Source organism: Callospermophilus lateralis, chromosome 3, assembly GCF_048772815.1.
Source record: "Callospermophilus lateralis isolate mCalLat2 chromosome 3, mCalLat2.hap1, whole genome shotgun sequence".
Lineage (NCBI taxonomy): Eukaryota > Metazoa > Chordata > Mammalia > Rodentia > Sciuridae > Callospermophilus > Callospermophilus lateralis.
The window spans coordinates 186,627,463-186,654,627 of NC_135307.1; the positions used below are offsets into that span (position 1 = coordinate 186,627,463).

A 27,165-nucleotide genomic window follows, 5' to 3' on the forward strand; every position below is an offset into this window, starting at 1 on the left:
TTTGAAAAATCCCATTACTGAGAATTTCTTCCTGCCCCTTTCTGGACGCGGGTCCGAGTGCCGCAGCCGTTCCCTTCGGGGAACGACCGCACTTCTACTTCCCACCCGAGCAGGTGCCCGCAGCCCACCGCTTCTGCAGCAGGGCTGGGGCACAAGGACGAGGCCCTGTGTGGCTCCGGGGCCTGAGCCCTGCGGGGCCTGCTCTCTCCGGCTGCCTGGGACCCTCCGTGCTCCTGTCTGGGAAATCTGACTTCACGAGTCCAGGCTGCAGGGGTCACGTCTGTATCTCCCCAGTAGCTTTCCAGGGTCAGTCTTGTGTTGTCTGCCTTAATTCAGTTTGGCTCTGGATGAGAACTTGCACCGGTTTCCGGCACGAGGACTCGCCTGTTTTGAGGCCTGGGACCGAGGCCTGCGCTGTCTTGTAATCCCAGCTCTTTCTGACTTTCGTGTCATTTGGCAAAAATACAAAGCAAAACAGAAGCTCTGAGAGCCTCGCCCGGCACTGCACCTAAGGGTCCCAGCGCTCAGCACCCGTGACCTCGCACACGGCCCCTGAGGGGTCTGGTGGGCTCTGTGGCTGTGTGTTGGCCTGTGGTCGCAGACATCCTGGCTCCCTGCTCAGGCTGGCGGAGGAGGCTCCCGCCGTCGGCTCTCTGTGCGTCCATGGGACGAGGACATCCTGGGCAGCGTCCTCTGTGTCTGATTCTGCATCCCACTAGTGAGCCTTTGAGAGTGCACCCTGAGTAACTGGGTCCCACACGGTATTGCCGTCCTTTGTACTTCATAAAGCTCCGGTGCCGACGGACGATGAGGCAGGGGTCCTGAAGAGGAGCCCTACGGATTCTTCTGATCGCGGCGAGAGGCGAGTGTCGTTGTAACAGACTCCGTTTTAATGAACAAACAGTATTAGTTTAATTTCCTTTGTGGTTCCTAAAATTCGCAGCGGGATGGGGTGCCCTTGGCTTCCTTTCCCCTCCATGTTTAGCAGTTGGGGATGGACCGCCAAGCTCAAGGCCTGGCCCCCAGTTTGGAGGATTTTTGAGCTTTTCTAGTCAGCATCGCTGAAGCGGTGACAAGATGCCCACAGCCTCAGTGTCTGGAGGTCACAGAAGTGGGTTTCCATGGCTCAAGTTACGGCTCCACCCAGAGTGCCCCTGCCTTGGCACATCGCTGGCACAGGGCAACGCAAGGCAAGCTTGGGTCCTGAGGGTGTCACTGGTTTGACTCCAGAGGGAAGAGGTGGGAATGACACGCCAGGTGGCCAGAGACTGTGGTCTGGGCTGGGAAGGGTGGGGGAAGGGTGGCGGTCACTGGACTGGTCACTGGGCGCAGGCAGGTACAGGCGCAGGTGTGGGGGGTGCAGTGGAAAGGGGAGCCGTGCTGTTCCCTGCGTTACACAGACAAGGTCCCTGTTCCCCGGTCTAGCCTTCGGCTTGGCAGTGTGTTGACACTGGGCTGGTAGATTCCCCTGATGTCTATCATTATTCGTATTTATTTAACAATTATAATTTTTTCCTGCGTCCAATGGAGCCCTCTTGCCTTCCCCCAAGGACTCATACCCCTTTTGGAGACCAGTGTTTCTGGAAGCTTCCATCTCACAGGTACTCACGTGGTTCCAGAGGAAAGCTTCTCTCCGTTCCTGCTCGGGAATGCCTAGCCCTTTTAGGCCCTGTCACTCAGCCGGGGGGGGGCTTCAGCCTGGGCCAGGCGCTCTGCTTGGAGGCAGGATCCCTGTGTGGTCCTGGAGACCCAGGCGCTTCCTCCAGAAGGACTGGGTGGTTTCTTCCTCCACGCACCTTCGCCTGCGTTGGAGACCCCCTTAGGCTGCCTGGGCCTTCGAGGCTCTTCCCAGCCCACACAAGGTCTTGTGTGGGTGGATGCAGCCGCGCACATGGGCACTGGACCCCGTCATGTCCTAAGCCACTGCAGTAGGGGGTGGTGCTAGGGCGGAGGGTGAGCAGGGTCACTCCCGTCCTCGGGAGGTGGGGTCTGCAGCAGCCCAGTTGGGTGTGGCGGGCAGTGTGCACGTGAGTCCAGCTCTTGCTGAAGGCAGAGCCTTCACTCTGGCCCGCTGGACGGGTGGGGCTCTGCAAACAGGGAGGGGAGTGGAGGAGACCCTGGGAACGAAGCCCCGCCCATGACCTTGGCCTCTGGTCTGTTCTGGTGAGTGAGGTGGAGATGAGCAGGCCTCTCCTCTCCTTCTGGTCACCCATCCTGCTGTGACGACACCTCTCCCCTCTGTCTTTATGGCTTGGAAATAGATGTCAGGGCAGAGGCCCTGCCCGCCCACGTGTGGGCCCCTCTGTGCACCTCTCACCCCTCCGTGGGGAAATTCCAGAGGCAGCTGTCGGGGGGCACTTAATAGCCGAGCCTCAAGATGCTGCGTGGGAGAGACACAGGAAGGGCCTCCCCTGCGCCCCGGAACACCTGCCGCTTGTGGCTGGTATTCACACAGTGGCCATGGGTCGGCTGTCCCTAAGCGGGGGCTGGAGGGGAAACCGGTACAGGTCTGGGGAGCAATGCCATAGAGTGCTCCCAATGCAGGGGCTTCCTCTTTATTTATCTAGGTAGACTCAAAACAGGAGGTCGAGAGAAAGCAAATGTGACATCCATCACCTGAACACGCACCCAGGGCACCATAGGCCACTGCCTGCTTCTGGTGGGCCTGCCAGGAGGCCTGGGTAGAAGGACCCTCTTTCTTCAGGATGACAGCAGCCTCTGGAGAGGCGGACAAGGGACAGGTGGGGAGAGGTCCTAGACCGACTCCGTCTGCGCCTGTCAAGTTTTCTTTCTTTTAATAATAAGAAAAGGAAGTGCGGTGTGGTATCCTGGGCCGGATCTTGGAACCGAACAGGGACATCAGCGGAAAGACTGGTGCCAACTGAAAAGAGCCTGTGATTTGGCTGATGTGACGCCGGTGCCGATTGCTTAGTTTTGACAAACGCCCTGTTTACGGAAGACGTGCCTCTTGGGGAAAGGTCCGCATGTGGGACCACCCTGTGCTCTCTTTGCCACTTCCTTGTAAATCTGAAGCTTTCCCAAGACAGAGAGCTCGTCTGGAAACGAGGAGGGAGCAACCTCGGTCATGGCACCTGGGTCTCCGCGAGGTCTCCCTCTGCATTCTCCTTCATGATGAAGCTGTTCCAGGCCCCAGCAGACAGGAAAACCCCTCTGCCTGAGTGTCCTGAGGTTCTGTGGCGTGCCGTTTCCAAAGCCGGGGGGTGGGAGAACGAGGGCCAGTCCTGCAGCGGACATGGGCACTGGACCCCACAGGCCCACAGTGAGTCCATCTTCAGCCCCATTAACATGACGGGTCTCGGCGAGAGCCAGGGAACCCCACACGCGGGGCCCTGGGGCCTTTAAAACTCCCTCTCTGTTGGTGAGACCCCCGACGGGAAGCAGCCTTTTGTTCACGGTTGGGGAGAGCCTGGCGGTCTCCGTCTCCCTCCTGGCCCTGAGCTTTGTGAAGCCCCCCACCATCATCCCCTTCTCAAGTTCCAGTTTCTGACTGACTTGACCTCAAAAGAGAAGCCCTTAAGAAATGGCAGCGGGGCCTCAGGACCTTCCAGGGCTAGTAAACGTTTATGGGACCGAGGCGCTGGCCTGTCGTTTCCTCTCGGAGGAAACCATAAACGGAGCTACTTGCCTGTGCCCCCTGGACCCGGCTCCTAATCGTCCTCACATTCGGTGGGGAGGGGGCAGGGAGGAGGTGGGAGGGGGCCGGGACCTGGGGACTTGGAAGCGGCCTGCCTTGTCAGGTAAGTCACTGGGGACATTTTAGCCAGCTGTTGTGGGGGTGGGGTGGGGTGTCCTTGCACCGTGGGGTGCTCATGGCATCCCTGGCCTCTGCCCTGGGTGCCAGCCGCATCTCTGCCCCAAGTCTGACCACCAAATGCACCTCCAGACACTGCAGATATGCCCTGGGGACAGTCACCCCCGGGAACAGTGGCCCCACTGAGAACCAGAGCTGGGGGGCGCCTTTCTCCGCTGGGGTCCTCTGGGGAGGCTTTGCCTGTGCTGAGCGGGAAGAGTGGCACCTGCAGAGGGATGGAGCACACTGGACACAGCAGCCCTGGGCGGACGCAGCCCTGCCCTGCCCGGAACACCCTGAGACCGAGGGAGGCCCGGGTTGTCCTCTGCTCCTGGGATCCCAGGGGTTTCCTGCACCTTTCGCCCGACCGTGCTGAAAGACCATCATGGACACACGGGGTGGCCCCTCTAGCTCCCCTCAACCTTCCCCGAGGGAAGCTGGGCAGCTGTCCCTCATCGTGCTCCCTGGGGTCAGGGTCCTGGGGGGCTGGGCAGGGGCGCAGAGGGGGTCTTTCCCACCTCCCCTCTGGGCTGCGGCTCCTTCAGGCGGAAGCTGCTCAAGGCAGGGGACCTGCTGGCGGTGGTTCATGGCTGTGGGCCACCGTAGCCGCTGCCTGGTTTAGTAGCCGGCGAGCCCAGTGCAGTTTGTGATAAACTGTCAAAAGGAGGTGGACACTGCACAGGGAGAGGACAGGAAGTCCACACACGGGGCACTAGGTGCAGGTGTCCCCGTGGGCTGCGAGCTGCTCTCTGGGGCTCCTCTCTCCGCAGCCGCAGGGCAGAGTGGATTTGTGGGGCTGTTGACGCCCAGGGCCTGGAGGGGTCAGTGTGGGCCCCTGAGGATCCCTGTCCCCTACCCGTGGTGGTGAGCTTCATCTGCCCTTTGGTCCTTTGTGGGCTGGCCCCCTGGGCTCGCCTTCCTGGAGAGGGCCCAGGAGTCCCCCGTGGGCCATGGGCGCCCCCGCGGTGCCCACCTCTGCTTGGTCCAGGCCCTTCCCTGTGCGTGGCCAGGAACAGGGGCTCAGGTAGGCATCAGGACTGAGGCGCTGGGGTCTGACCACCTGGTTAGAATCCTGCCTCTGCTTCGGGTCAACCCCGTGACCTGGGGCAAGTCATTGAGCTGGAGTCCTGGTTTCTCCCCTGGGGGGGGACGTGGCGCCTGGCCTGGATGTGGTGCAGACCCCCATTCCCTGGGGCCACAGGCCTCGTGGGACCTGTGGCATCAGCCCTGGCTGCCTGCCGTCATTACGCCGCACGCTGGTGCCTACCTAGCTCCCTGGCAGCTGCCTACCTAGCTCCCCGGCAGCCGTGGAGGGGACGTCACAGGCTGCGTACATGATAGGAGTCTTGGGCGCCGCCTGTCTCTGGGGATGTGGGTCTGTGGTGGCCCCCCCAGCTGTGACACTGGCTGGAAGGGGAATGGACAGGTCCTGAGGCAGGTGGGGAGCTGGTGGAGGGCCAGAGGCCCACTGTGCTGGGGCCAGCTCCTGTGGACTCAGATCTGTTCCTCAGCAATGGACCTAGATCCCCAGGAGCCACCAGACCTGTTCTAGGTGTCCCCACTACCCCAGGGCCTGTCACATTCAGGCTCTTTAAACACCCCACGAGTGGGGTTCCCCTGGAATATCGCCCGGGATCATCTCTCGGGTTATTGTCCTCTGACTTGGGGGTGGCATGTCCAGGTCCCCTCCACTCCCTGACCTGGACCTCACCCTCTCTCTGTCCTCAGTGGGGGCCACCCACACCAGCCACTCGGATGCCGTGATGCCCTGTTTATTTTGAGTGTGAGGAAACGGGATCAGGATGACCAGTCGCTTTCCCAGCCTTGGGGACGGCAGGCCTGTCTGTCCAGGAGTCCAGGTCACTGGTGTGTGGCTGAGGGGGTCGGCGTGCCTGGGCCTCAGTGCCCCTCAGTTGCCAGGGGGCTCGGGGCTCAGGCAGATGGGCTCCATGAGATTGTGGGGGGAAGGGGCTTGGCCCCACTGTAGTGGACGCTTGGGGTTGGCTGCTCCCGGGACCAGGGGCCTGCGCCTTGGTGCCTTCCAGGCCCGCCTGGGAAGTGGCGGTGACCTGGTGGTTTCTCCGCCCTTTGAGTCCTGGGAGGTCAGTGTGGCCTCGTCCCTGAGGCTCTGCGTTTCCCTGAGAAGCCTCTTGTTGGAAGCCTGCGTGATGTCATTTCTCAGTTCCCGCCGTGGACCTGGGCGAGGGCCAGGGCATTGACACAGCGCTGCGCCGCCCCTCCCCAGGGTCCAGGCTGACAGTGGGGGCAGGATCGAGTGGGCAGAGTGAAATTGACCCTCTGGTGCCCTGGGTCCCTGCATGGAAGGTCCTTCCTGCGCTTGTCTCCAAGCTCAGGGCCACGTGGCACCAAAGCCCTTCTCCCCACACCTGGAGCTGCCCTGTCACGGTTTGGGCCTGGAGTGTCCCCAAGGTTCTCGAGTTGAAGGCTTGGTTCTCAGGGCAGCGGGGTTCAGGGCCAGGGACGTGGGGGGGTGACGGGGTCATGAGGACTCTGGGCTGGTCAGTGGGTCAGTCCCTGGAGGGGTCAAGGCTGAGGGGACCACTGGAGGTGGTGGACACGGGAGGGGGTAGGACCTTGCTGGAGGGCGTGGTCGCTGGGGCCTTCCCTGGGGACTGCTCTCCGCCCGCCTTCCCCGTGACGTTCTGCCTCACCTCAGCATCGGAGCAATGGCCACGGATGAAACCTCCGAAGCCACGTCCCAAACAAAGCCTTCCTCCTCCAGGTGGTTCTTAGGGATCCACCACAGTGATGGCCGCTGACGGTCACCCTCTGGAGACATCTCAAGATGCCCATGTCAGCTTCCGTGCAGAGGAGCAGTGGCTCATTGAGGGCCTCTTCACTGCGGGTCACATACCTGGGTGGCTTCAGCACACAAGCACACCATTGTCCCCCAAACAGCAGGTCTTCAGGGGAGTGAGTGCAAGTTTAGGGTAGAGCTCAGTGATTCCATCCAGGAAGCCATAAGCTTCCCCCAAGCCCAGGTCCTCCGACCAGCCAACCCTTGGATATAAGATAGCTGCCACAGCCCCAGGCATTGCATCCTCATCCAATCTTACATTCAAGGCAGCAGGAGGAGAAGGGTCCAAAGAGCTCTCCTTCTTGGCCTGGTTTCCCTTGTCTCTTGGGCTGAACAGGTTCATGAGGATAGCTCTTGCCACAGGGGAGGAGGGGAAGCTGTAGGAATGCCCTGGAGCCTACGCAGTGGGAGGTGAGGTACACAGGCTGGACTGGACGTGCTGCTTGGGTGGCTGCATTTAAACCATTTAAGTTTTTTCTCTCCCTCTGGGGTGTGTGCTGTGTTGTAGGTTGGTGGATTTAGGAAGTGTGTGCATGATTTGGCTCCACCATATGCACAGACAAATGGAGGCCCTAGCCGATTTCCAGCCTCTGATGAATAGAGTCCCACAGTGAACATGCAGAAGTGGGTTGCCGCTGGCCTTGACTGCGGCCCACAGAGAGGTCTCACTCTCCAGGCACACCGTAGCTTTATGTGACCCTGCCCGGTGCTCAAGCCAACGGCAGTGGTTGGCTGAAGATCCTCAGGTTGGCAGCATTGTCCCTGGAGGAGGCCGAGGCTGGGGCAGCGCTTGGCCTGAGTCCTGCTGGTGGCTCAGGTGCTCCTGCTTCCTCTGAGCAGAGGACGAGCAGATGGAGGCCCCCGGGCAGGCCGAGGCACCTCCAGTGCCTGCTAGCCAGGGGTGGGCTGGTGGGGAGAGAGGTCCACCCTGGTGGAGGCTTTGCACTCGGAGCCCGGGGAGCTTCTCCCAGCAGGCAGGGTCCAGTCCAGGCACCCGGGCGCTTCTGCTGCTCCCCGGGGACACCGATGCGACGGGGTTTCCAGGAGCTGATTCTCTGCAGTGTACACTTGGTGTGAACAAAAGTACGTTTTCCAGAATTCTCTGGCTGCAGACATAGAGGTCGATCCCGAGGGCCTTGGTGGTGTGGGGTGGGGAAGGCTGCGTCCCGAGCCTTAAGGAAGGACCCGCGTAGCTGGAAGGCGCTGGAGGATGTGGGGATCGCCCTCTCCACGCCTCCCGACTGGTTGCTGGACAGCTTCCCTCCTGACTCTGCCTCACCCATTCCTCCATACCTGGTCTGTGGGTGGGAGGGGGCCACTCGCAGCAACCTGAGGTCACAAGAGGAAATCTGCTGGTGGCAGAGGGGCCAGGAGGTGGTGCTGAAAAACATTTGCTTCCTGATGAGGGAGATGGCTGAGCAAGCAGGACTCGCTGTCCTTCCCGCCTTTCTTGCCTCGAAGGGAGCTCTCTGGGGTGTGATGCTTGGAGCCAACCCACGGTGGAGCCCAGAAAGGGAGAGAGCGAAAAAGTCAGAACCCGAGATCCTGGGGGTGGTGGGTTGCGCTGCTGCGTTCAACTCAGGTTTTTTTTGGATGGGAGGCGGCTTGAGTCACATGTTCGCTCATGAATCAGCTGCTGTAAGGTACCTGGGACACATCACAGCGCTGCTGTGAGCCAGCCTCCGGCCCCCCGTGGCCGAGCTGGGGGCGTAGGCGTGTCTGCTATCTAATTATAGTGGAGTTACTCATTATAATAATAATCCTAGTCGCTGAAATTTGTTGAGGGTTGACTGTGCCAAGCGCCCACCCACCCCCTGCTGTTATTTATCTATTTTTTTTTTTTTAACTTTTATGACCTCTGTTTCAGAGGTGGGGGGTGCTATTATCGTCCCTGTGTTACAGACTGTAAAACAGAGCACAGAGGTGAGTGGCTGGCCCAGGGAGCGCGGCCAGTCCATTCATTTGGATCTGGAAGTCCAGTATCTGAGCTTCGTTCCGACACCCGTGTTCCTGGTTCAAAGATCGGGGTTGGAGCAGCTAAGGGGAGCACCCCGCGGGCGGGAGGACCCCGTCAGGCTCCTGTGGTCCTGTGGGTTCCGCCTGATACTCCGTCCTTGGCTTTAACGCTTCTGAAGCCGGACGTCTTAACACTGGTTGAGGTGTTGGTGTCTCCTTCCAAAGACCTGTTGTCCGTTGATGGCACCTCTTATGCACAGTGGGGTGACACTCGTGCCCAGCAGACCCAGGTGGACGGAGCCCAGGCACTTACTGCTGATGCAGCTGTTTGTGGAGATGGATGTGTGGACAGCACGGTGTGAGATCAAGAACGCTGGTGCTTTTTGAGGAGTGAGCACGTGACCAGTGGGTGCCCAGATGGAGACGCACAGCGTGTCTCAGGGCCATGGGACCCGCACCCACAGTTACCACTGCCCTGTTCTCACGGCACAGATTTCCTGCCTGTTGGTGAACCTGAATCAGATTTTAGTTGTCCAAGAATCCTGTTTGAAACGAGTCCTTGGAGCACGAGTCCTAGGGCTGCCTGGGGTCTGCGTGCAGCTGTTCTGGTCACATCTGTGCCGGACACGAAGTGTGACTTAGAAGCTGTTTGCTGGCTGGAGCTCACACCAGAGACAGGCTCGGGGTCGGCAGTGCTGTTTCGCAGGGGGGTTTTAGTGGTGCAGACTAGGAACACGTGGGGTCCTGGGAGACTTCCGCGTCCCCCACAGTGGCCCCGCCATGTCAACCCTGCGCCAGCCCCTTCCCAGAGGTGATGCTGACAACTCTGGCCACGTTCTGGGGCAGGCTTGGCATTGCAGGAGACTCTTATTTTGAAGGGGAGGTGGGGGCCCGTGGAAGGCAGCAGGACCGTCTCATCTGCTGCACCTGCGTGCCCTGGGCCTAATGAGCCCAGGTTGATGGGACCCAGACCTCAGGAAGGATTATAAATTCTCATTTGATTTGATTTGCTTCTAAAGTACCTTAAACCAGCTGTGCCTGCCCAGCTGACCCGGGCGTCTGGCTGCCTGTGGGGAGGGTCTGTGCCGGCCCCTCCTGCCGTGGGGTGGGAAGGGAGGGCGGGAGGGACACAGCTCTGCCCCACCAGCTGCTCTGTGACTGTCACATCAACCCCTCACCAGGGGCCTCAGTATGTCCCCATTTCACAGGGACGTTGAGCCTCCTAGGGGTGGGTTAACTTGTTCTGAGTCCTTGTGGGGGGTTGGCAGAGCCTTCGGTCCACACCGCCAGGCCCGAGGGCCCGTGCGCGACCCTGCGGCGTCCTCAGTTGAGTGGGGTCGGGGGGGTGAAGTTCTTCTCCCAGGGTCCTGGGGGGACCTTTAAGACTCTCCCCCGGGTTGCTCGGGAAGCTGCCAGGCCAGGCACGTGGTGTGGCGTGGTGGTGGACTGGTGCTCACAGCCAGAGACGACAGCTCACGTCTCAGGGCTGTCAGTGTGTCAGAGACTCCAGGACGCGCTTTCAAAGTGGGCCGAGGCCGGCACCGTGGCCTGGGGGTGGGCTGGAAACGCGTGTTCTCGGCCCACCTCAGGCCTGCTGGGGTGGAAGGGCTGCCCGTGGGGCCCAGAGGTCACTGTGTTCCCAGGCTCCCGGGGACCCTGGACCACACCAGAGCCGGAGAACCCCGGGTCTGTTTCAGTCCTGCAGTGCAGAGTGGCGGTCACTCTTGTCACAGATGGGTAAATGCCCACCTGGCCAGGGGTGGTAGGGCCAGGACTTGCTCTCTGGCCTTCTCCTCCCCTCAGTTGAAATCAGCAGAGAGGACGGAGACGGAGCAGTCCTCAGCCAGGCGATAGGCAGCCTCAGCGCAGGTCCTAGGTGGGCAGGTCCTGGGAAGGGAGGACAGGCCGAGGAGGGCAGCGTGGGGTGGGGCAGGGCTGTGCGGGGCCTGGGGTTCCCCGAGTGTGGCGTGTCTGCCTAGGGACCTGCATGACGCTCCCCTGCCTGGACTCGGCAGTACACGTCCCCTCCCAGGGACCCTGTGACTACAGCAGGACCGTCCTGTTTTACAGAAGAAGGAGCCACGGGCCACCGCCACTAGGGCCAGCCGGGCCTGACACGGCAGCTCTGGGTTGAAACCCTCCCTTCTTCCCAGCCTCGCCACCCTGGGATTCTCTTTTAAAGAAACCCCGCGTCACCTGTCTTGCTCCTGCAGTGGGACCCCTGGGACCCCTGTTTGCAGTAGCTCATAGAGACCTCGGTCCAGTGCGGCCCTGTGGCCAGTGCTGTATATAGAACTGTCTGCCATGAGGGTCCCACTCTCCGGGCTGTCTGGCGTGAAGCCCGCCACATGCAGCTCTCTGGGTTTGAACTGATCACAGTGAAGTGAAGGGACACTCTTGGGTCCCCAGCCTCACGGCCACCTCTCCATGCTCAGTGGCCACCTGTGTTTTGTGCTGGGAGACTGGACAGCGCAGACCCAGGGTCTCAGACCTGCAAAGGCCTCAGGCCCTACTGTAGGTAGGCCACAATTGGAAGATGCTGGCCACCGTGTGGCACAGCCCACCAGAAGGAAGAGGGCTTTCAGAGTGACCAACTCCATTCCTTCACTCAGGGAAACCCCGGCCGTGCGCCTGGTCACACCCAGCCAGGTGACACCTGGAGGCGTCTCGCCAACTTTCCCGTCCTGGAGGTCTGTCTGGTTAGCTTGGGGGTTCTCAGCTCAGCCCTGTTGACATCTGGGGCGGGTCTCGCTGTCCTCCAGGTGGCCTTGAACTCCTGGGCTCAGGCGATGCTCCTGCCTCAGCCTCCCAGGGGCCTATGACCACAGGGGCATCCTCTGTTGTGGGGCGTCCTCTGTTGGGAGCTGTCCTGTGCATGGTAGGACACACAGCAGCCTCCCTGACCTTGGCCACTCGATGCCAGTCCACCCACGCCAGCTGTGACAGCAAAACTGTCCCCAGATGTTGCTTGGTGCCCCTGGGTGTGGGGAGTAGGGTGGTAGCCAGAGCACCTGGCCATGGACCCCTGGCTCTGCTGAGGATCTCCACCCGCTTTCCTGTGTCCCCCTTGTTTTCCGTTAGCTGCTGTGAGGCCTAGGACCCAGGTAACCTGGGGACGGGTTCCTGGCTCTGAGTGGGATGCCGCAGGTCAGGTCAGGGCGGCTGCCTCGGTTGCCCTGGGGGCTGCAGGTGCGTCTGCGGCCCTTGGTCTCTCAGTTCCAGACAAACAGCTGGGCCCAGCTCGGGAGATCATCAGGCCTTGGGTGCTCGGGGTTCACAGTGACGTCGTTGTTTGAGCAGAGCCACACACATGTGGACGCCGAAGTGTTCAGTCCTGGGTACAGTTGCTCCTTGACCCCAGCCCTGCCCAACACCTGTGCCAGCTGCAAGGTCCAGGACAGGAAGGCCGTGAGGGATGCCTGACCTGTGGTCTCCCTGGCCACACCCCTGGACATGGTCCTGTGTCTTGAAGGCAGCAGCCCCTCCCAGTCCGGCATGGGGAGCTGCAGTGCACCCTGGGGTCTGGGTGATGACTGGCGCGTTTGGTGGAAGGTTCCAGAGCAGCGGGCAGTTCGGTGGTGGAGGGGGTGGCTTGTGTGCTGCTCCAGGCAGGGCCCTGTTCCTGGCTTGGGAGAAGGGGACACAGGTGATGCCACGAAGCCTTCATACTGTCAACTTGAGGATGGTGCAGGCACAGGCAGGAGCAGTTGCAGCCAGGGGACCTGGTCCCTGCAGAGGCTTCTCCCTCCATGTGGTGTCTGAGGAGATGGACGCTGTGACCTAGAGATGGAGCTTCTGTGAAAGCAGGTGCTGGCAGCGACTCTCCTTGCCCCTACAGAGGCTCTCCTCCCGCACAGGAGAGGCCGGGAGGCTTGCCCACAGGGCACAGGGCACAGGAGACCTGGTGCTTGCCTGATGCTGTGTGTCAGTTCAGGCTGCAGTGCCCTGCTTGTTCCCTGGGCCCCGGGAAGCGTCCTCCTCCTCCAAACTGTGTGGCCAAGTGCTCAGGTCCCCAGGGAGGCCTGACTCACGCTCCTGGGAACACGATGCGTGTCCTGTTGGAGCATTGGCCCTGCGAGCTCCCACGGCCCGCCTGCGGGGCTGTCTCAGGCTCCTTAATCTTGCCACGTGAATCTCAAATGAATGAACAGCCCTGGTCCAGTTTCATACCCCGGAAGCGGCAAGGCCATGAGTTGCCTCTCAACAGCAGGTTGGTAAGTTAAGTCAGTTCCGGTGAGTTCTGGTGTGTGCCAGAACCTTCCAGCTGAGTCTTGAGTTGTGTCCCTATCGGAAGGGAAGGCACTTGCGTTGGCGGCTTCTGAGTCAGGACTGGGCAGGTTCTGGGCCGTGGGACCCTCAGTTCTGCTGTGGTTCTAGTGTGGACTTCAGCGGGTTCTGCCATCTCCTCACTGAAGGAGTCTGTCCCCGACCTGGAGCTGAAGGAGTCTGAGCTCATGAGTGAGCAGCACGGGACCTTAACAGGGTCTTGTGGTTTTCCAGGTGTCCCCGACCCATGGACCCATGGAAGATTTCTTCCTGTCTCACAGCCTAGTGGCCTCTTGGGGGCAGGGAGAGGACCTCGTGGTCTGAAAGGTCAACCAGTTTTCTTAGGGAACCCGTAAAGTTCGGGAAGGCGCTGGCGGGTGACTAGCTTGCTTTGTCTCTTGCGGTGCCCGGGGAGGGGTTCAGAACAAGGGAGGACAGCCCTGCGTGGCTGACAGTGCCCTTCGTTAGCACAAGCGTCCCTCGTGGGCAGCTGGCTCTGCTCTTCTGGTATCTTTTCTGCATGGCTGTCCCCAGACAGCTACTTTCCAGGGTCTCTGAGCAGCCAGTGACGAGGTCTAGTAAGCAGCGTCCCTGTTCCCTTGATCTGAACCGGCCACTGTTGGGTCATATGCCCTGCCTGGTCCTGTCCCCCCAGGCCGAGTCCCTAGGTGTTGTGGCTCTCGTCTCCCACCGGCCCCTGTGTGCAGGGGGAGGATGGTGGTTCCCTTGGAGAGGAGGGGCCGGTGCTGGGAGGGAGCCGTGCGACTGCGTCCCAGGTGCTGGTGGTGAGTGCGCCGGGCCCTGTCTGGGGCTGGGGAGCTCCTGCTGTCTGTCTCATTACTGAATGCACATCATTAATCAAATACAGGACTAGATGGGAACTCTGCAAAGAGGACTCTGTTCATTGTCCCTGTTCCTAAGAGAACGCTCAAGGTGACATATTTGGAAATCATCCCCGTCTAAAGAAGGCCAGTGGAGCTGACCATGCGACCACGTACCTGCTGCCCACTGCTTCTGGATGTGCACTGTTCTGGCTCAGGGGGTGCATCTGCAGGGGCCCTCACTTGAAGCAGCTTGGCAGAGCTCCCGGGTTGGGAAAACGGAAGCCCAAGCTTCAGGGGTCGGGGACCACCAGACCCGGGGACCCAACCTGGCAGGCTTTGTCCTCAGTTCCAAGCTCGCCCACCTGTTCTGAAGCTTCTCGCTCACACCCCAGCCTTCTCTGCCTGGTGGAGGGGAGCGGCTCCCCCGTGAGCTGGGCCACATCCTTGAAGTTCAAGCAGAGAAAATGAGCCAGATTTCAATAAAAAATAAAAGAAATGCCATGTTTGGTTGAGTTCCCATCCTGTTCCTCAGGAGAAGGGCATCATGGGACAAGATGGTGGCCTCACGACCCCATGGCTTGACTGGGAAGGTGACTGGGGACTCTCCACGATAGAGGTGTACCACCTACCTGTGGCATCACACAGCTGTGTGCCCGCTGCCCTGCCTTTCACCTGGCTGTGCCCCAGTTCAAGGGGATCCACTGGGAAGGAGGGGAAATACTGCTATTTTCTGACATTTGTAAGAATTTGTTGCATCCGTGTGCACCTGTGTATTGTTGTGTACGTGTAAGTCTGTATATATCAGGGTTCCCACTCCTGATTTCTAGGGTGTTGGGTCCAGTTCTGTAAAGAGGTTCTGAATGCTTCACACCTGGGTTCCCTCTCAGCATAGGCAGCCCTTTGCCGGTCTACACTGCAGGCTGCTCTGCGTGGGCTATCGTGACCCCCTTGTGTGGAGGTCTCTAACCTGCTGCAGGGTTCACCTGAGCATTTTCTGAAAATGCAGGTGGCAGGGAGGTCTCAAATGCTTCTTGGTGACACTGGGGACAGGTGTGACTTCCATCTGGGACCCAGATCTTCCTGACATGTCAGAGGGTGGTGAGAGAGTCACCCAGTTCGGAGGCTTCTGTTCCTTCCTGCCTCTAGCCCTTTACTGACGCCTTCTAGCACAGAACTCCCCCCCAGGGCCAGTTCAGGGCGTGCTCAGCTTTTGGAAAGGAAGGGTGCTGGACCTGACTTCGGGGACGGGCACGGGGCAGTTGCTGTCAGGATGGTGTTTTCCGGAATCCACTTTCTTTGGACTTATCCTCTGGTCTCGGGGATTTGGGCCCCTTTAATCCTGGGAAGATGAAAGTCCTTTGTTAGTGCCTGTGAGCTCTCTGGCCCCGGGACTCAAAGGCGGCCCTGGCTCCAGGGCTCCAGGGCTCCAGAGGAGGCTTTTCTCCATGAGCTTGGACAGATATCAACTCTGGCTACTTGTTTAAACCCCAAATCCTGGGAAATCAATTCTGGAACTTAAGACAGCATCAGCCACGGTTTTTTTTTTTTTTTTTTTTCCACTATTATTTCACCTGCAAGCTTCCGCGTGCTTTAGTCTGCAGGTACAGCAGGCCTGGGGCGACCTTGGTGCTGGCAGTGAATTCACTTTGCACCAGAGTTGAAATGGCGTCAAGTGTAGCCGCAAATTGGGAAGATGAAATTTGGAATTTGGTTTGTACTTGGAATCACTCACTCACGGTTCATTTTGTGTGCGTGTGAGCTCACAGTGACAGTTTCAGAAAGAACAGAAGGGACACCCATGGTTCATTCCTCTCCTTGTCTTCAAATAATTAATGAAGGCAATTCACCTAGGAAGCTGTCCCAAAGCGCCCACAAGTATTTACAAGAAATTTAGTTGCCTACTTTATCTGTGAGTTCCTTTAATTAAAAAAGAAAATCTTTAAAACCTCAGTAGCTGACCTGTCTGAACAGTACCATACACATTAAACGTGTTTTGCATAAGCTGGGGCGCTGTGGCACACACCTGTAATACCAGCTCCTCTAGGGACTAAGGTAGGAGGATCATCAGTTCGAGGCAACTCGATGAGACCATGTCTCAAAATAAAATAAGAAAGGGCCCAGGAAATAGCTCAGTGATGCTCCTGGGTTCAATCCCCGGTACCAAAAGAAAAAATAAAGTTATACTTAGCTGCTGCAACAACCCCAGGTTTGTGATTCTGTCTGTCTTTGTCGTTGGGTGTGACTTTAATGACTGTACCTGTGCTTATGTCATGCTTACTCAAACGTGGCCTTTCTGTTTGGTCTATTGCAATTCTTGTTTTCTTTTGCAAGTAAACTCATCGCAGCTGAACCACAGGGTGCCCACGTGCACCCTGCCTCTCCTGCACTGGCACTCACCGACCCGGCTCTCCTTTTAGCAGCCCTGTCACGGTGGCAAGCACGCATTGCTGCCATCTGCCAGGCACTGTCCCAAGTGCCAACTCCGTGGCTCTTGGAGGAAGAGGAGGCTCACAGAGCTTAACCAGCGGCCAAAGGCGCTGGCAAGACAGTGGTGCAGCTGACAGCTCGGGCCACTGGGCTCCGGAGTGTGAAGAGTGTGGGCTGCAGAACTCAGCACCCCTTTGCCTGTGGCCTTCTGGAGCCTCACTGGGTCCCTCAGACTGAGCCTGTGGCTGAGCCTGCGCAGTGTGGGGCCCATCAAGAGGGGAACTCAGGAGACATGCTGTTTGCACCTTGGTTCTTCAGCATCCTTAGTTGTTAACTGGAGGGCGCCCACCCCCATGCTCGGCTCTGGTGGGTCACTGTGTTTGCATTCTGATGGCGTGGTGGCAGGGTCCATCCTGCAGCTCAGAGGATGCGGTTTGCTGGGGACCCCCTGCATTCCAGGCAAACACCCCACTGGGCTCCTGTGTATGATTGCAGGGCAGCCCCTGCTAAAATCTGAGGGTGCTCAATGAGAGACTCTGCCAGCCCTCCTCTGCTGTGGTAGGAGCAGAAAGGGACTTCATGAGAGCTGTCTGCAGCAGGGCGCCTGCAGTGTCCCCATGCTCCAGAGCCCTGTGCACACCTCTAAACAGGATTAGATAAGGGCATGTTCCCACAGTAGCCCTTCCCCATCTCCTGAGAGAGTCCCTGAGACTTGAGTTGGTGGAGCTGCAGAGAAATGAATGATTGAAGAGCTAATTGATAGGACCTGGTGTGGACGTGGAGGGCAGGTACCGAGGTACTCTGGGGATTCTGACTTGAGCACAGGGGTGGATGAGGGTCCATTCAGCTGAGCAAATGTTAGAAGAGAACCAGTTTGAGTTAATTCATGAGAGCTTTGGGAATTAATTTGGAATTGCTTTTTGGGGCCTACGACTGGAGATATAAAGAAGGTAATAAGGTAATTGGATGCATGTGCAGAGTCAGGGGAGACATCCTGGCTTGAGATAAAGCCATCTGCATGTGAGGGTTGTCTGCAAGGAAAGGCCATTTGTTTGTGGGGTCATTTGCATGTAGGGAAGGGGACATTTGTATGTTGGGATTTTCTGCATGCAAGAGATTGTTAGTATGGAGGGGTTATTGACATGTAGGGATCATCTGCAGGTAGGAGTTGTCTGCCCAAAAGGGTCATCTGTGCACAGGGGTCATCTGTCCACAGAGGACATCTTCATGTGGGCTACAGCCACCATGTGTAGGTGGAGGAGTTCTCCCCTGGGAGCCTGTGGGGTATGAAGAGGTCAAGCCCGTGTCTGGTTTGGGTGAGACCTGGGTTTGAGTCCCAGCTCTGCGACCCTGGGAAGGCCACTTGACACCTCTTGGGTCTCAAGTGCCTTAGCAAGGTGATCTGCTCACCACTTATGGTGGCATGGGAGCTGGAGGAGTAGCAGGAGGCAGGACGGGCCCAGGCTCTTTGCCTGGCCTCCTTACCTTGGGGTCACCTTTCTCTTGGACTGTGTGTGTCTTGGTGTTGGCCACCTGGGAGGTGGACGTGCTTTTGCAGTCTAACATCAGTGCCAGCAGAAGGGGCTGGGCTGAGGCCCTTCATTTTGTTTTGTCCTGGAGCCAATTCCAAAGCTCCCGGCTCTGCCCTTTGCCTTCCTGCTGTCAGCCCACAGCTGTGGTTGTGACCCTGGCTGCTGGTTAGAAATATCTGGGGGTGCTTTAAAAAGAGTGCGCTACCAGACCCCCTCCCCAGAGCTGTGGCTCCCGGCTCAGGGCAGAGCGCACAGCCTGAGCTACTGTCCACTGCCTTCCCAGTGCCTCATTCAGGGGCCTCCCCGTGGGACCTTGAAATCTGACTGGATCGCGGCATTTACACCATGGAAATTGGCCCAGAGAGACCAAGGCCCAGAGAACTGGCCAGTAAACGTTTACCAGCCCACCACGGGTCAGGGCATCCTTATTTTTTCAGAAGCGTCCACAGTGACTTATGGGCCTAAGGTCCCCCGGGTAGGCCCAGTGAGCGGGGGGACTTGGACCCAGGTCTGAGCTGCTGGAGCTTGAGTCTGGTCAGGGCCTCCTGGGTGGCGTGGGCAGTGCCCACTCTTCCCAGTGGGCTGGATGAGACTGAGGCTCTGGTTGTTCCTGATGACCATGGGGTCCGAGCTGCAAGTAGGTCATCGTGGGGCGGGGGTTGTAACCAGGGTCGCGGTGGGCGAGTCTGCCTGGGCAGGGTGCTGGACTCTGAGCCAGGAGGGGAAACCCAGAGACTCACGGGCACCGCTGTGTGCTTTCTCCTTCCAGTGGAGCACGACAAGGAATTCTTCCACCCACGCTACCACCATCGGGAGTTCCGGTTTGATCTTTCCAAGATCCCAGAAGGGGAAGCGGTGACGGCAGCTGAATTCCGGATCTACAAGGACTACATCCGGGAACGCTTCGACAACGAGACCTTCCGGATCAGCGTCTACCAGGTGCTTCAGGAGCACTTGGGCAGGTGGGTGCCGGGGTCTGGGTGCCGTGCTGCCTCCAGCTACTGAGGAAGAAAGGGTGCAGGCCCAGGATAGGCCAACAGGGCAGCAGCTGTCACACAGCTGCCACCGTGGGACACCGACCACATTTGGACTTGGTGTCTCTTTAAAAGAGGGTGCATGATGTGTGTGTCACAGTTTTCTAAGATGACCATGGCGTCATCTTATGACCATGGGGATCATCAGCAAATCTGGGCAAGAAGGCAGGAGCCCGGGAGGCCCGGGGTGTGTGGCCCATGCAGGGATTTATGGGTGGCCTGGATCAGGCGGGCCCAGGGGGAGCATTCTGGTGATGGTCTCCCACTCTCCGATCTTCACTCTGAGGCTCCACGTGGTGTCAGGCCACCAGTGAAAGTGGCCGTTGTAATAAAATGTTATTAGAGGGAACACAACCCTAATCCCCCCCAAACCATCCAGAGAAGTCCCAGGGTCGGAAGTCGGTGCTGAGAGACTTTAATTTCAGGCTGTGACACTCCTACTGTCCCCTGCGGCTGTGACATGGTAGTTCATGAAGAACTACCTCTGATGGTCAGCCCTCGCTCTTCAGGTAGGAAGGGGATGTGTTGAGCACAGACAGCAACCTACAATCCACCCCTGCATACCCACTGAATGCCGCTGTCTCGGGGTCATCTTGACCGTGGGGAACACGAAACGTCAGTGGGAGAGCGCTTGCCTGGCATGCGTGAGGCCCTGGGTTCCATCCCCAGCACTGCAAATAAAAGAAAAAACACAAGGCAAGAGAACGAGGCTTGTTTGGGGCGCCCTGTGTCTTGCCTTATCTCACGTCACGCTCATGTAGCCTTCTAAGGAAACTCTGAAAAGCGAGAGTGGAAGTGGCCCGAAGCCAGAGTGCACGGCCACCTGGTGAGAACTTGGCCACGTGGGGACCTGGGCCGGGGTTTGGGAAGAAGCTGGAGCCAGGCTTATAAAAGTATTTCCTTCAAAACTTGTATTTGGATAGGTAAGGCTCCCCCGCACCATGGAGGCCATTCCTGTCCCTGACATGGCCTCCTCGGGTGCCTGAGTGCGTGCGGCCTCTCATCCTGCTGGTCAGGGTGGCGCCTCGGCAGGTTGCCTGTTCATCTGAGGTCCTAGACTGTGGGCCACTGGACACACACGGTGTTGGCTGTGGTGCATGTTTCTGGGTTGCTCCCCTGTGGATGTTGTATGGACGTCTCTCCTCGAGCCAGGGAGGGGACAGGGCCGGCTCCTCTGTGCTCACCAAGGTCCCTTAACCAAGCTGTCAATCCCTGTCAGTCTGACAGGGGACAGAAGGTGTCCCTGTGTGGTTTAAATCTTCCATTCCAGAGGGCCCCGCCCAAGGCCACCCTGTGCTGCTTCCCTGCTGGAGGGCATGGTCCTGGGAAGGAGCTGGGATGGCCTGAGGGGCAGGGCCAGCTGTGTCTGTAACCACCTCTGAGTCTTCCTAAAGGCTTTCAGGTAGGTGCCCTGGCAGCCTGGTCCCTAGGCACAGCTTCCAGAGAAGTTTTGGGTTCATTCTTGGGGGTTTTAGAGGTTTGTCTACCCTCTGACAAACGCCCCAGGACTTTCTTTATTGTCATTTTGCAGAGCTGGGGATGGAGCCAGGGCCTCAGGCGTGCTCCGCAAGCTGCAGCACAGCCTCATCCCCTGTGTTTGATTTTTCTCATGAAGGCGGGAGACTTGGGGCAGGGCAGGCACCCTGAGGCTGTTGGTCAGCAGCACTAACTGGGCCCACTTGTGCCATCCTTGAGCCCATTCCCCTGGGACCTCCTGGCAGGCTCCCCAGACCTGCCCTCAGAGAGTGCTGTCGAGGGGTTGCACTTCCAGGATGGAGCAGCTCTGAGTGGGGCGGACAACACAGCTCACCTGCACACTGCCCGTGGGTCTCTTTGCCCTGCTGTGGACCCGGGGTCATTGGGCCTGGGGGCGCCTCTGCAGCCCTGGGCTGCTCTTCCCTTGAGGGGTGTCTCCATCCATGGCTCCCAAGTCTTGTGCTCACCTGCTCTGCTCCACCCGGGGAAGGTGCTGGATGGAGGGTCAGGGATCAGCAAGTGGGGCCCGGGCTGCCGACGTGGAGGTCAAGGCTGCTGCGTTTGCACAGAGACGTGGGTTCCATGATGTATTTGTTGAAGCTCCACTGAACACCCCACTCCAGGCACCGTTCTCAGAAGTCAGACCACGGGATCCAGTGAGAGGGGCTCACGAGAGCAGGCCTCATCCCATGTTTCTTTGGGTACTGGGGATTACACTCAAGGGCACTCGACCACAAAGCCACCTCCCCAGCCCTATTTTGTATTTTATTTAGAGACGGGGTCTCACTGAGTTGTTTAGTGCCTCGCTTTTTGCTGAGGCTGGCTTTGAACTCGAAATCCTCCTGTCTCAGCCTCCTGAGCCGCTGGGATTACGGGTGTGCGTCACTGCGTCTGGCTCATCTAATGCTTTGATTGAGGGCGTTATCTTTCCTAGAGAGGCGATAACAAGACCGCAAACTGGGGTGGCTTAAAGCAGCAGGGCTTATTCCTTGAATTCTGGAGTGAAGCTCTCAGGGTGCCCTGTTCCTTCTGAAACCTGTGTCTGGGGTCTTTGCTTATCTCCTGCTTCTGGTGGTGACCACTGGCTGTTGTGCTCCCAGGCTGCACATGGACCAGCCCCGTCTCGGCTGCTGCGGTCACGTGGCTCCCTGTTTTCACATGGGTTCTCCTTGTATGGCTCTTCCTCTTCTCACACAGGCCTGGGTGCCACCCATAACGGATTACGCCTGCAGAGACGCTACTTCTAGATAAGGTCCGAGGCCAGGTGCCAGGTGTTAGGAGTGTCTTTAGGGGGGTCTGATCCAATCCATGCAGGATCCCAGAAAGTGAGAAGCAAACACAGGAGCCAGTAAGCAGACCGGGCAGCTGTTGGGACTGGCTGGAGCAGGTGTGTGGGCAGGTGTGCCTTAGGTAGGGTGGTCACGGAGGGCACTGAGCTGGGACACTTGAATGACAAGAAGTCTCTGCAGCAGAGGGCGGGGCTGCAGTCCTCAGGTCAGGTGGGCTGATGAGGGTCGTGGGTCTTGCTGAGGGTGAGACGGAGCCTTTAACGGGAAGCTCTTTTTTGGGGGATTGAACTCAAGGGCTCTGGACCACTGAACCACGTCCCCAGCCCTATTTTGTATTTTATCTAGAGACGTGTCTGACCCCCTCCGGGGTCTCTGCTCCCTGTGCTGCCTCTGTCACTTGCTGACTTCCTACTCACTGGGTCCTGTCTCAGTTTGAGGTGGCTGCCTCCTGCTCTTTACGGGGATCTAAGGGTGGGTCCTGGGTGCCCAGGTGGGGAGAAGGCCTGAGTCACTGCGGCTGATGGAGGGAAGGTGGGACAGGTGTCCTCAGCTCCTGGGCAGGTGGCCAGGCTGGCCTAACAGGTCACTGAGTCTGTCTCTGATGGCTCTTGGCTTGCTGGGAGGTCATGCTCCTCGTCTGCAAGTGTCCCAGCAGAGGAGGTGACCACAGGGTCTGGGACAGCTGGCGGGCAGGACGTACCTGGCAGCCAGGGGGCAGAGTTGGAGGCGGGGGCGGGAGGAGGCCGTGCTGTGTGGATTGCTCGGTTTTCTTCCTGTGGCGGAGAGAGGATGAAGAGCTCCTCGCGTCTCCAGAGACGAACAGGATACAACTTTAAAAGAGTTTCTTGTTCATTTCCCGAGAATCTTGTTTTAGTGTTGACTCTAGAGCATGGATTTGAATCCGGCCACCAGGCACCAGTGTGGCCTTGGGGACCAGGAACCTCAGGGCCTCAATTTCCTCCTGTATAAATTGGGGGTACCTGGCCCTCCCTCCCAGGCCTGGGTGAAGGGAGAAAGGAGTGGACCGGCTCAGCCCTTGACACCTGGTGGGTGCTCCCTGAAGGCTCAGCGGTGGCCTGTCATCCTCATGCTGGCTTCGCCGCCATCTCTGCCTTTTCTTGGTCTTTGGCTAAATCGCTGGACTTTGTGGTCGCTCAGCGGGAGAAGGTCGGAGCTCAGGATGCTCTGTGGGCCTCCAAGCCTCTAGCCTGTCACCTCTGCAGGGGTGGAGCGCACCTGTGCTGCCCCTAACCGGGCCCCTTGTCCGAGTTCCCCAAAGAGCCCAGACCCCACCCCCCACCCCGGCCGGCCGTGGAGCCACCCTGGTCTTTGTGCTGAGGAAGCCGTGGCCTTGCGCCAGCAGCTGCCCAGCTGTGCAGGGCTGAGACATCTGGCTCCCTGGCACGCTCTGCTTGAGCTCCAGGAAAGCCCTGGGGGTGCCGGGGATTAGCCGGCTTGGGTCGGCCTTAGCGTCTCCCCTCGTGGGAGTCACTTTCCACCAAGTCCTCTTGATCTCTTGGAATCTAGATTAAATTCCGATAATGAGCTGAGCTGGAGGCCTTCCATGGCCCTGGGCGCTGCAGGAGCTCGGCCCCAGACAGCTGGTGAGACGTGGAGGAGCCGCCCTGGGCGGCTGCGAAGCAAGTGGGGCTGCGAGGCAGGTCTGGGGCTGGTGGCCTTGGCTCTGGGCACCTGGTGGAGGGTGGGGAGGTGAAGGGCTCGGTCTTAACCCTGTTCTCTGAATCATGGCCTGAGTCTGGACAAGCTGGGCCTGGCTTCCAGGGGCTGGACCTGCCTGTCCCTGTTGGCTCCAGCTTTGGTTCCAGCTGCTGGGGAGGGTATTTGGGGTGGGGTGGGGTGGGGGGTCTCTTCAGTCATGAAACCAGGCCAGAGTGCTCCATCCCAGCCTCCCCAGCCCAGGGAGGGACGTGTTGAGAGCTGGCCTCTGAGAACTCTAGGGAAGTGGAGGCCAGGCTCCCTGGCCACCACCAAGGTCGAGATGATGTCGGCAGCTGGATGAAAAATGTCCCTTGCTCCATCTCAGGGATTTTGGCTGCCAGCAGGGTGACCTCAGAGTGGTCTCCTGTGCCAAGATTTGGATCAGCTGCAGCCTGAGTCACTCCGAGGACGAGGGGGCTGTTCTGTGCCTGTCCCCCACAGGGGAGAGGTCGGCAGGGGAGGCTGAGGTGTGGCTCACAAGCTCCCTTCAGCCAGGCCAGCCCTCTTGTCCCCGCCCTGCCCCGGGTGGGAATGCTCTGTCCAAGCAGCTCCTGCGGCCCACCCCAGGGCCCGGGGCCCTGCCTGCACGTGCAGGGATGGTGGGGGGTCTGCTCGGCCAGCCAGCGCCCCAGCCCCCAGGAGCACAAGCTCCTGCCCTCAGCTCGATCCTTCTCCTCTTGCAAAGGGGCTTCCTCAGAGCTCCCTGGCCTGGGCCAGTGTCCGCCTCCTCTTTAGGGCTCAGCTCTGCTGCTCTCTCCTGTCCCCAGGAGCCGGGCAAGGGCAGCCTCTGATTCGGTCCTCTGAGGGACTGAGCTTCTGGCTCAGAAAGGGGCTTGTGACTCCGGAGGGCTTGCCAGGCTGGATTCAGTCCCTGTACCCCAGGGCGGCCTCAGGGTGGCCCCAGGGATCCTCACCCCACCTGGTCTTCCCTTGAGGCCTTTTGGATGGCGATCCTGTTATATGCAGGTTCAAGTCTTGGTGACAAAACCCTGGGCAGGTTTTGATCTGACTTTCAGCCCTGTGAGCATGTTGGGGCAGAGAGAGGGACAGCCACGCTCCAGAGCCCGTCCCCACCCCTGTGTTGGAGGCATCTGTTTTGGTGCTTACTGTTGGTGACTGTGTGGCGAACCCTTCACCTTTGTTACGTACCTTGGGTATGACCCTTTGAAGACTTGTGGTCCCCGTTTTCCAGGTGAACAGACTGGCTCAGAGATGGGAAGTAACTTACCTGAGGTCGCGTAGCTAGGAAGTGCCCAGGTGGACTTGAACACAGGTCCCTTAGATTCCAGCGTCACACCCTGAGCCACAGTAGCATCATGTGCTTATCTCTGTGGCATCCCTCACCTGGGCTCAAGTGTGTGTTGTCTCTCTCGACCTTGGCTGTGCCTTAGAATCGATGACGCTGATTGATGAGAATCAGTTAAAGCCTGAATACATGGCAGGGTCAACTGGGCATTGGGGCTTTTTAAAAAGTGGTGATTCCTGGGTACCAGGCTGAGAACTGGCCGTTAAGATCTGCGTCCCACCTGTGGGCTGATGGACGCGCCCAGGAGATGGAAGGGGAGAGAGCTCTCTGGCCCAGGCCCTGGCACCTTTGGCTTGCTCTCTGGGAGAAGACTATTTTTCTTCCTACAGGACGGAGCCCAGCTCGTGGTCCAGACCATGACTGGCCGTCTCAGTGGCACAGGAAAGGGCTGGCTGCGGGTGGAGATCCCTTCCGGCTCTGCCTCTGGAGGGTCCTTGCTGCTCCTGAAGGCCTACGTGCCGGGTCCCTGGTCTCCTGGCTTCTGCCCCTTGCCACTACACCTCAGCCCCAGGGCGTGAGCTCTGGTTTGGAGCTGCCTTCTCAGGAGGTGCTGTTCAGCTCCCCAGGAACCTCCTCAGAGGGTAAGGCAGGAGCAGCTGGCAGTCACCGCACAGCCAGGACATCCTGGAAGGCTGGGGACAGCTGCCCAGAGCAGGCTTGGTCAGGGCCACCTTGGTCCTTTCCCCTGTGGCCCCTTCTATGGGCCCCACTCCAAAATCCCAGCTCTGAGCTGCTTGGGCAGGAGTGACGAGCCCTTAGTGCCTCTTGGTTCCCCTTGGGGTCCTCTCACTGGTTTGCACAGATCATTCTGGAAGAAGCCTGTGTTCAGCTGGGCAGAGACGGCAAGCCACTGTGTCCAATCCAGGGAGTGCTGGAAGTGCCTCTGGCCTGCCCCACTCAGCATCCCGCTGGCTTCCTGTCCTGCGGTCTGAGGCCATCTGGTGGGCCTTGGTGGCTTTTTTGATCTTTGTGCCTTTTATTTCCTTCCGTATTTCCTCTCGAGCCTGGCGTCTTGGGGACGGTGCCGGTGGTGGTGGCGCATCAGTTGTAACCGACTTGTCTGCCCGCAGTGGATGTGGAATGGGCCTGGTGGTGGCCGGGATTCTGACTCCCTGCAGGCGCTGGCCCATCTGGGGCAGGTTGGGTGGACTTGCTGCCCACGTAGGCCCGGCCTGGGAAGGGCTGCTCTCTGGACCACTGGGTGGATTTGACCACAATCCCCACACAGTCCTTCAGCCTCTACTTTGCCACAAAGCGGTCACGTACCAGGAGAAGAGTGCAGTGATGACAAAACCTGCCTCCCGTGTGCCCCTCCTGAGCACTTTCCATAAGAACTCCCTGTGGTGGGAAGCCGGGACAGGGCAGGACAGGAGGGGGAATGTGGCCACAGCCTCCCAGCACCCTCCCCGATGTGACCTCTCGACACACATTTCCTTGCTCCTCATGGTGGCCTTATGAATTGGGACACATTGTGTTTTCCCCAGAAGGAAACTGAGGCAGAGAAGACAAACGATCTGCCCCCCTCGTCGGCTGCACCACTTGAAGTGGCGTGACCTTGGGCAGGTCCAGGCGTGACCTTGGGCAGGCCTACAGGCTGTGGCTGAGCTGAGTGGGTGCTCAGCGGCTGTGTGGGTGGCCCCCTGCCACGATGGGTGCTGCACCTGTGTGGGGTTCCCTCTCTCTCTTGTCATCTGTCCTTTATACCTGGAGCTGGGCGCACAGTAGGCACTGAGTCAGACATCTGTCCCGTGGGTGGGTGGGTGGCTGAACCAGCTTATCATCTGCTTGAGGGTGCAGGCTTCCTGAGCTCACAGACGGTGCTGTCTCTTGCGTGGGGACACCGTGCTGGCTCGAGGACATGCAGGCCAGATACCTGTTGTATGAGTGAGTGGTGGCCAGTGGCTTTGCCCCGAGGCTGGTCCACCCCAGCAAACTTTCCAACTCAACTTCTCTTCCAGAACTGAAAGAAAGAATGTCTTGTTTGCAATCTTTCTCCAGCATCTGAGCTCAATTTCCAAAAAGTGAAAATTGCCTGTAATTATACTACTTTCGATCCTATGCAAGTTTCCCTGTGATGATTATAATTATATTATTTGGAGCTGGTGGGCATCCAGAGGTAGGCTGGCTCTCACTGGCAGCACGGGGAGATGTCCGCGTGTGTGTTGTGACCCGGGTTTCTGAGGCTGGAATGCCTCTGGGGAGAATGCGTCTGAGGATCGGGCTGTCTGGATAACTTGATCTGGCACTTTAATTCCAAAAGCTCTTCGTACTCGGATCAGGACCTCTGCTCGCCTATAGAAGCCTATTTTTCCAACTGTATTAACATCTGTGTTTCATATCAGGCCTGTAATTGCTTTAGCCTTTTTGGCAGGAGACAAAGAGAATTAATATTTTTCAATTTGGTCATAAGCGGTCATCTGTAGCTGGGAAGAAAAGTGCCTGTTCAAATGTCAACTCTGCAGGGATGGGGAACTGGGGCGCACCAGGAGGACCCGTGGAAGAGCCAGCGGTGGTGAAGGCCGACCTTGGTTAGGTCAAGTGCAGGCCAGGGGTAGGCCTCTGGGTAAATGCTCAGGGTTCTTCAGACACTGGCTCTTCCTTTGTCCACTCCGGTCAGCCCCGTTTTCTTCTTGTTTCTTAAAAACGACCGTGGCTTTCCATTTTGCCACTCTAAGAATGGGGAAGAAAGCTGATATTGGCCTGCATT

At 58.7% G+C, this 27,165-nt stretch overlaps 1 protein-coding gene across 1 annotated transcript in view; it reads left to right on the top strand.

Moving 5' to 3' along the window:
* Positions 1–27,165, top strand: part of Bmp7 (bone morphogenetic protein 7) — a 69,624-nt gene that overhangs the window by 7,293 nt on the left and 35,166 nt on the right. The window contains exon 2 of the mRNA XM_076849148.1: positions 18,404–18,596. Within this exon, the coding sequence (XP_076705263.1) occupies positions 18,404–18,596 (193 nt within the window). The remainder of the gene's footprint in view (positions 1–18,403; positions 18,597–27,165) is intronic.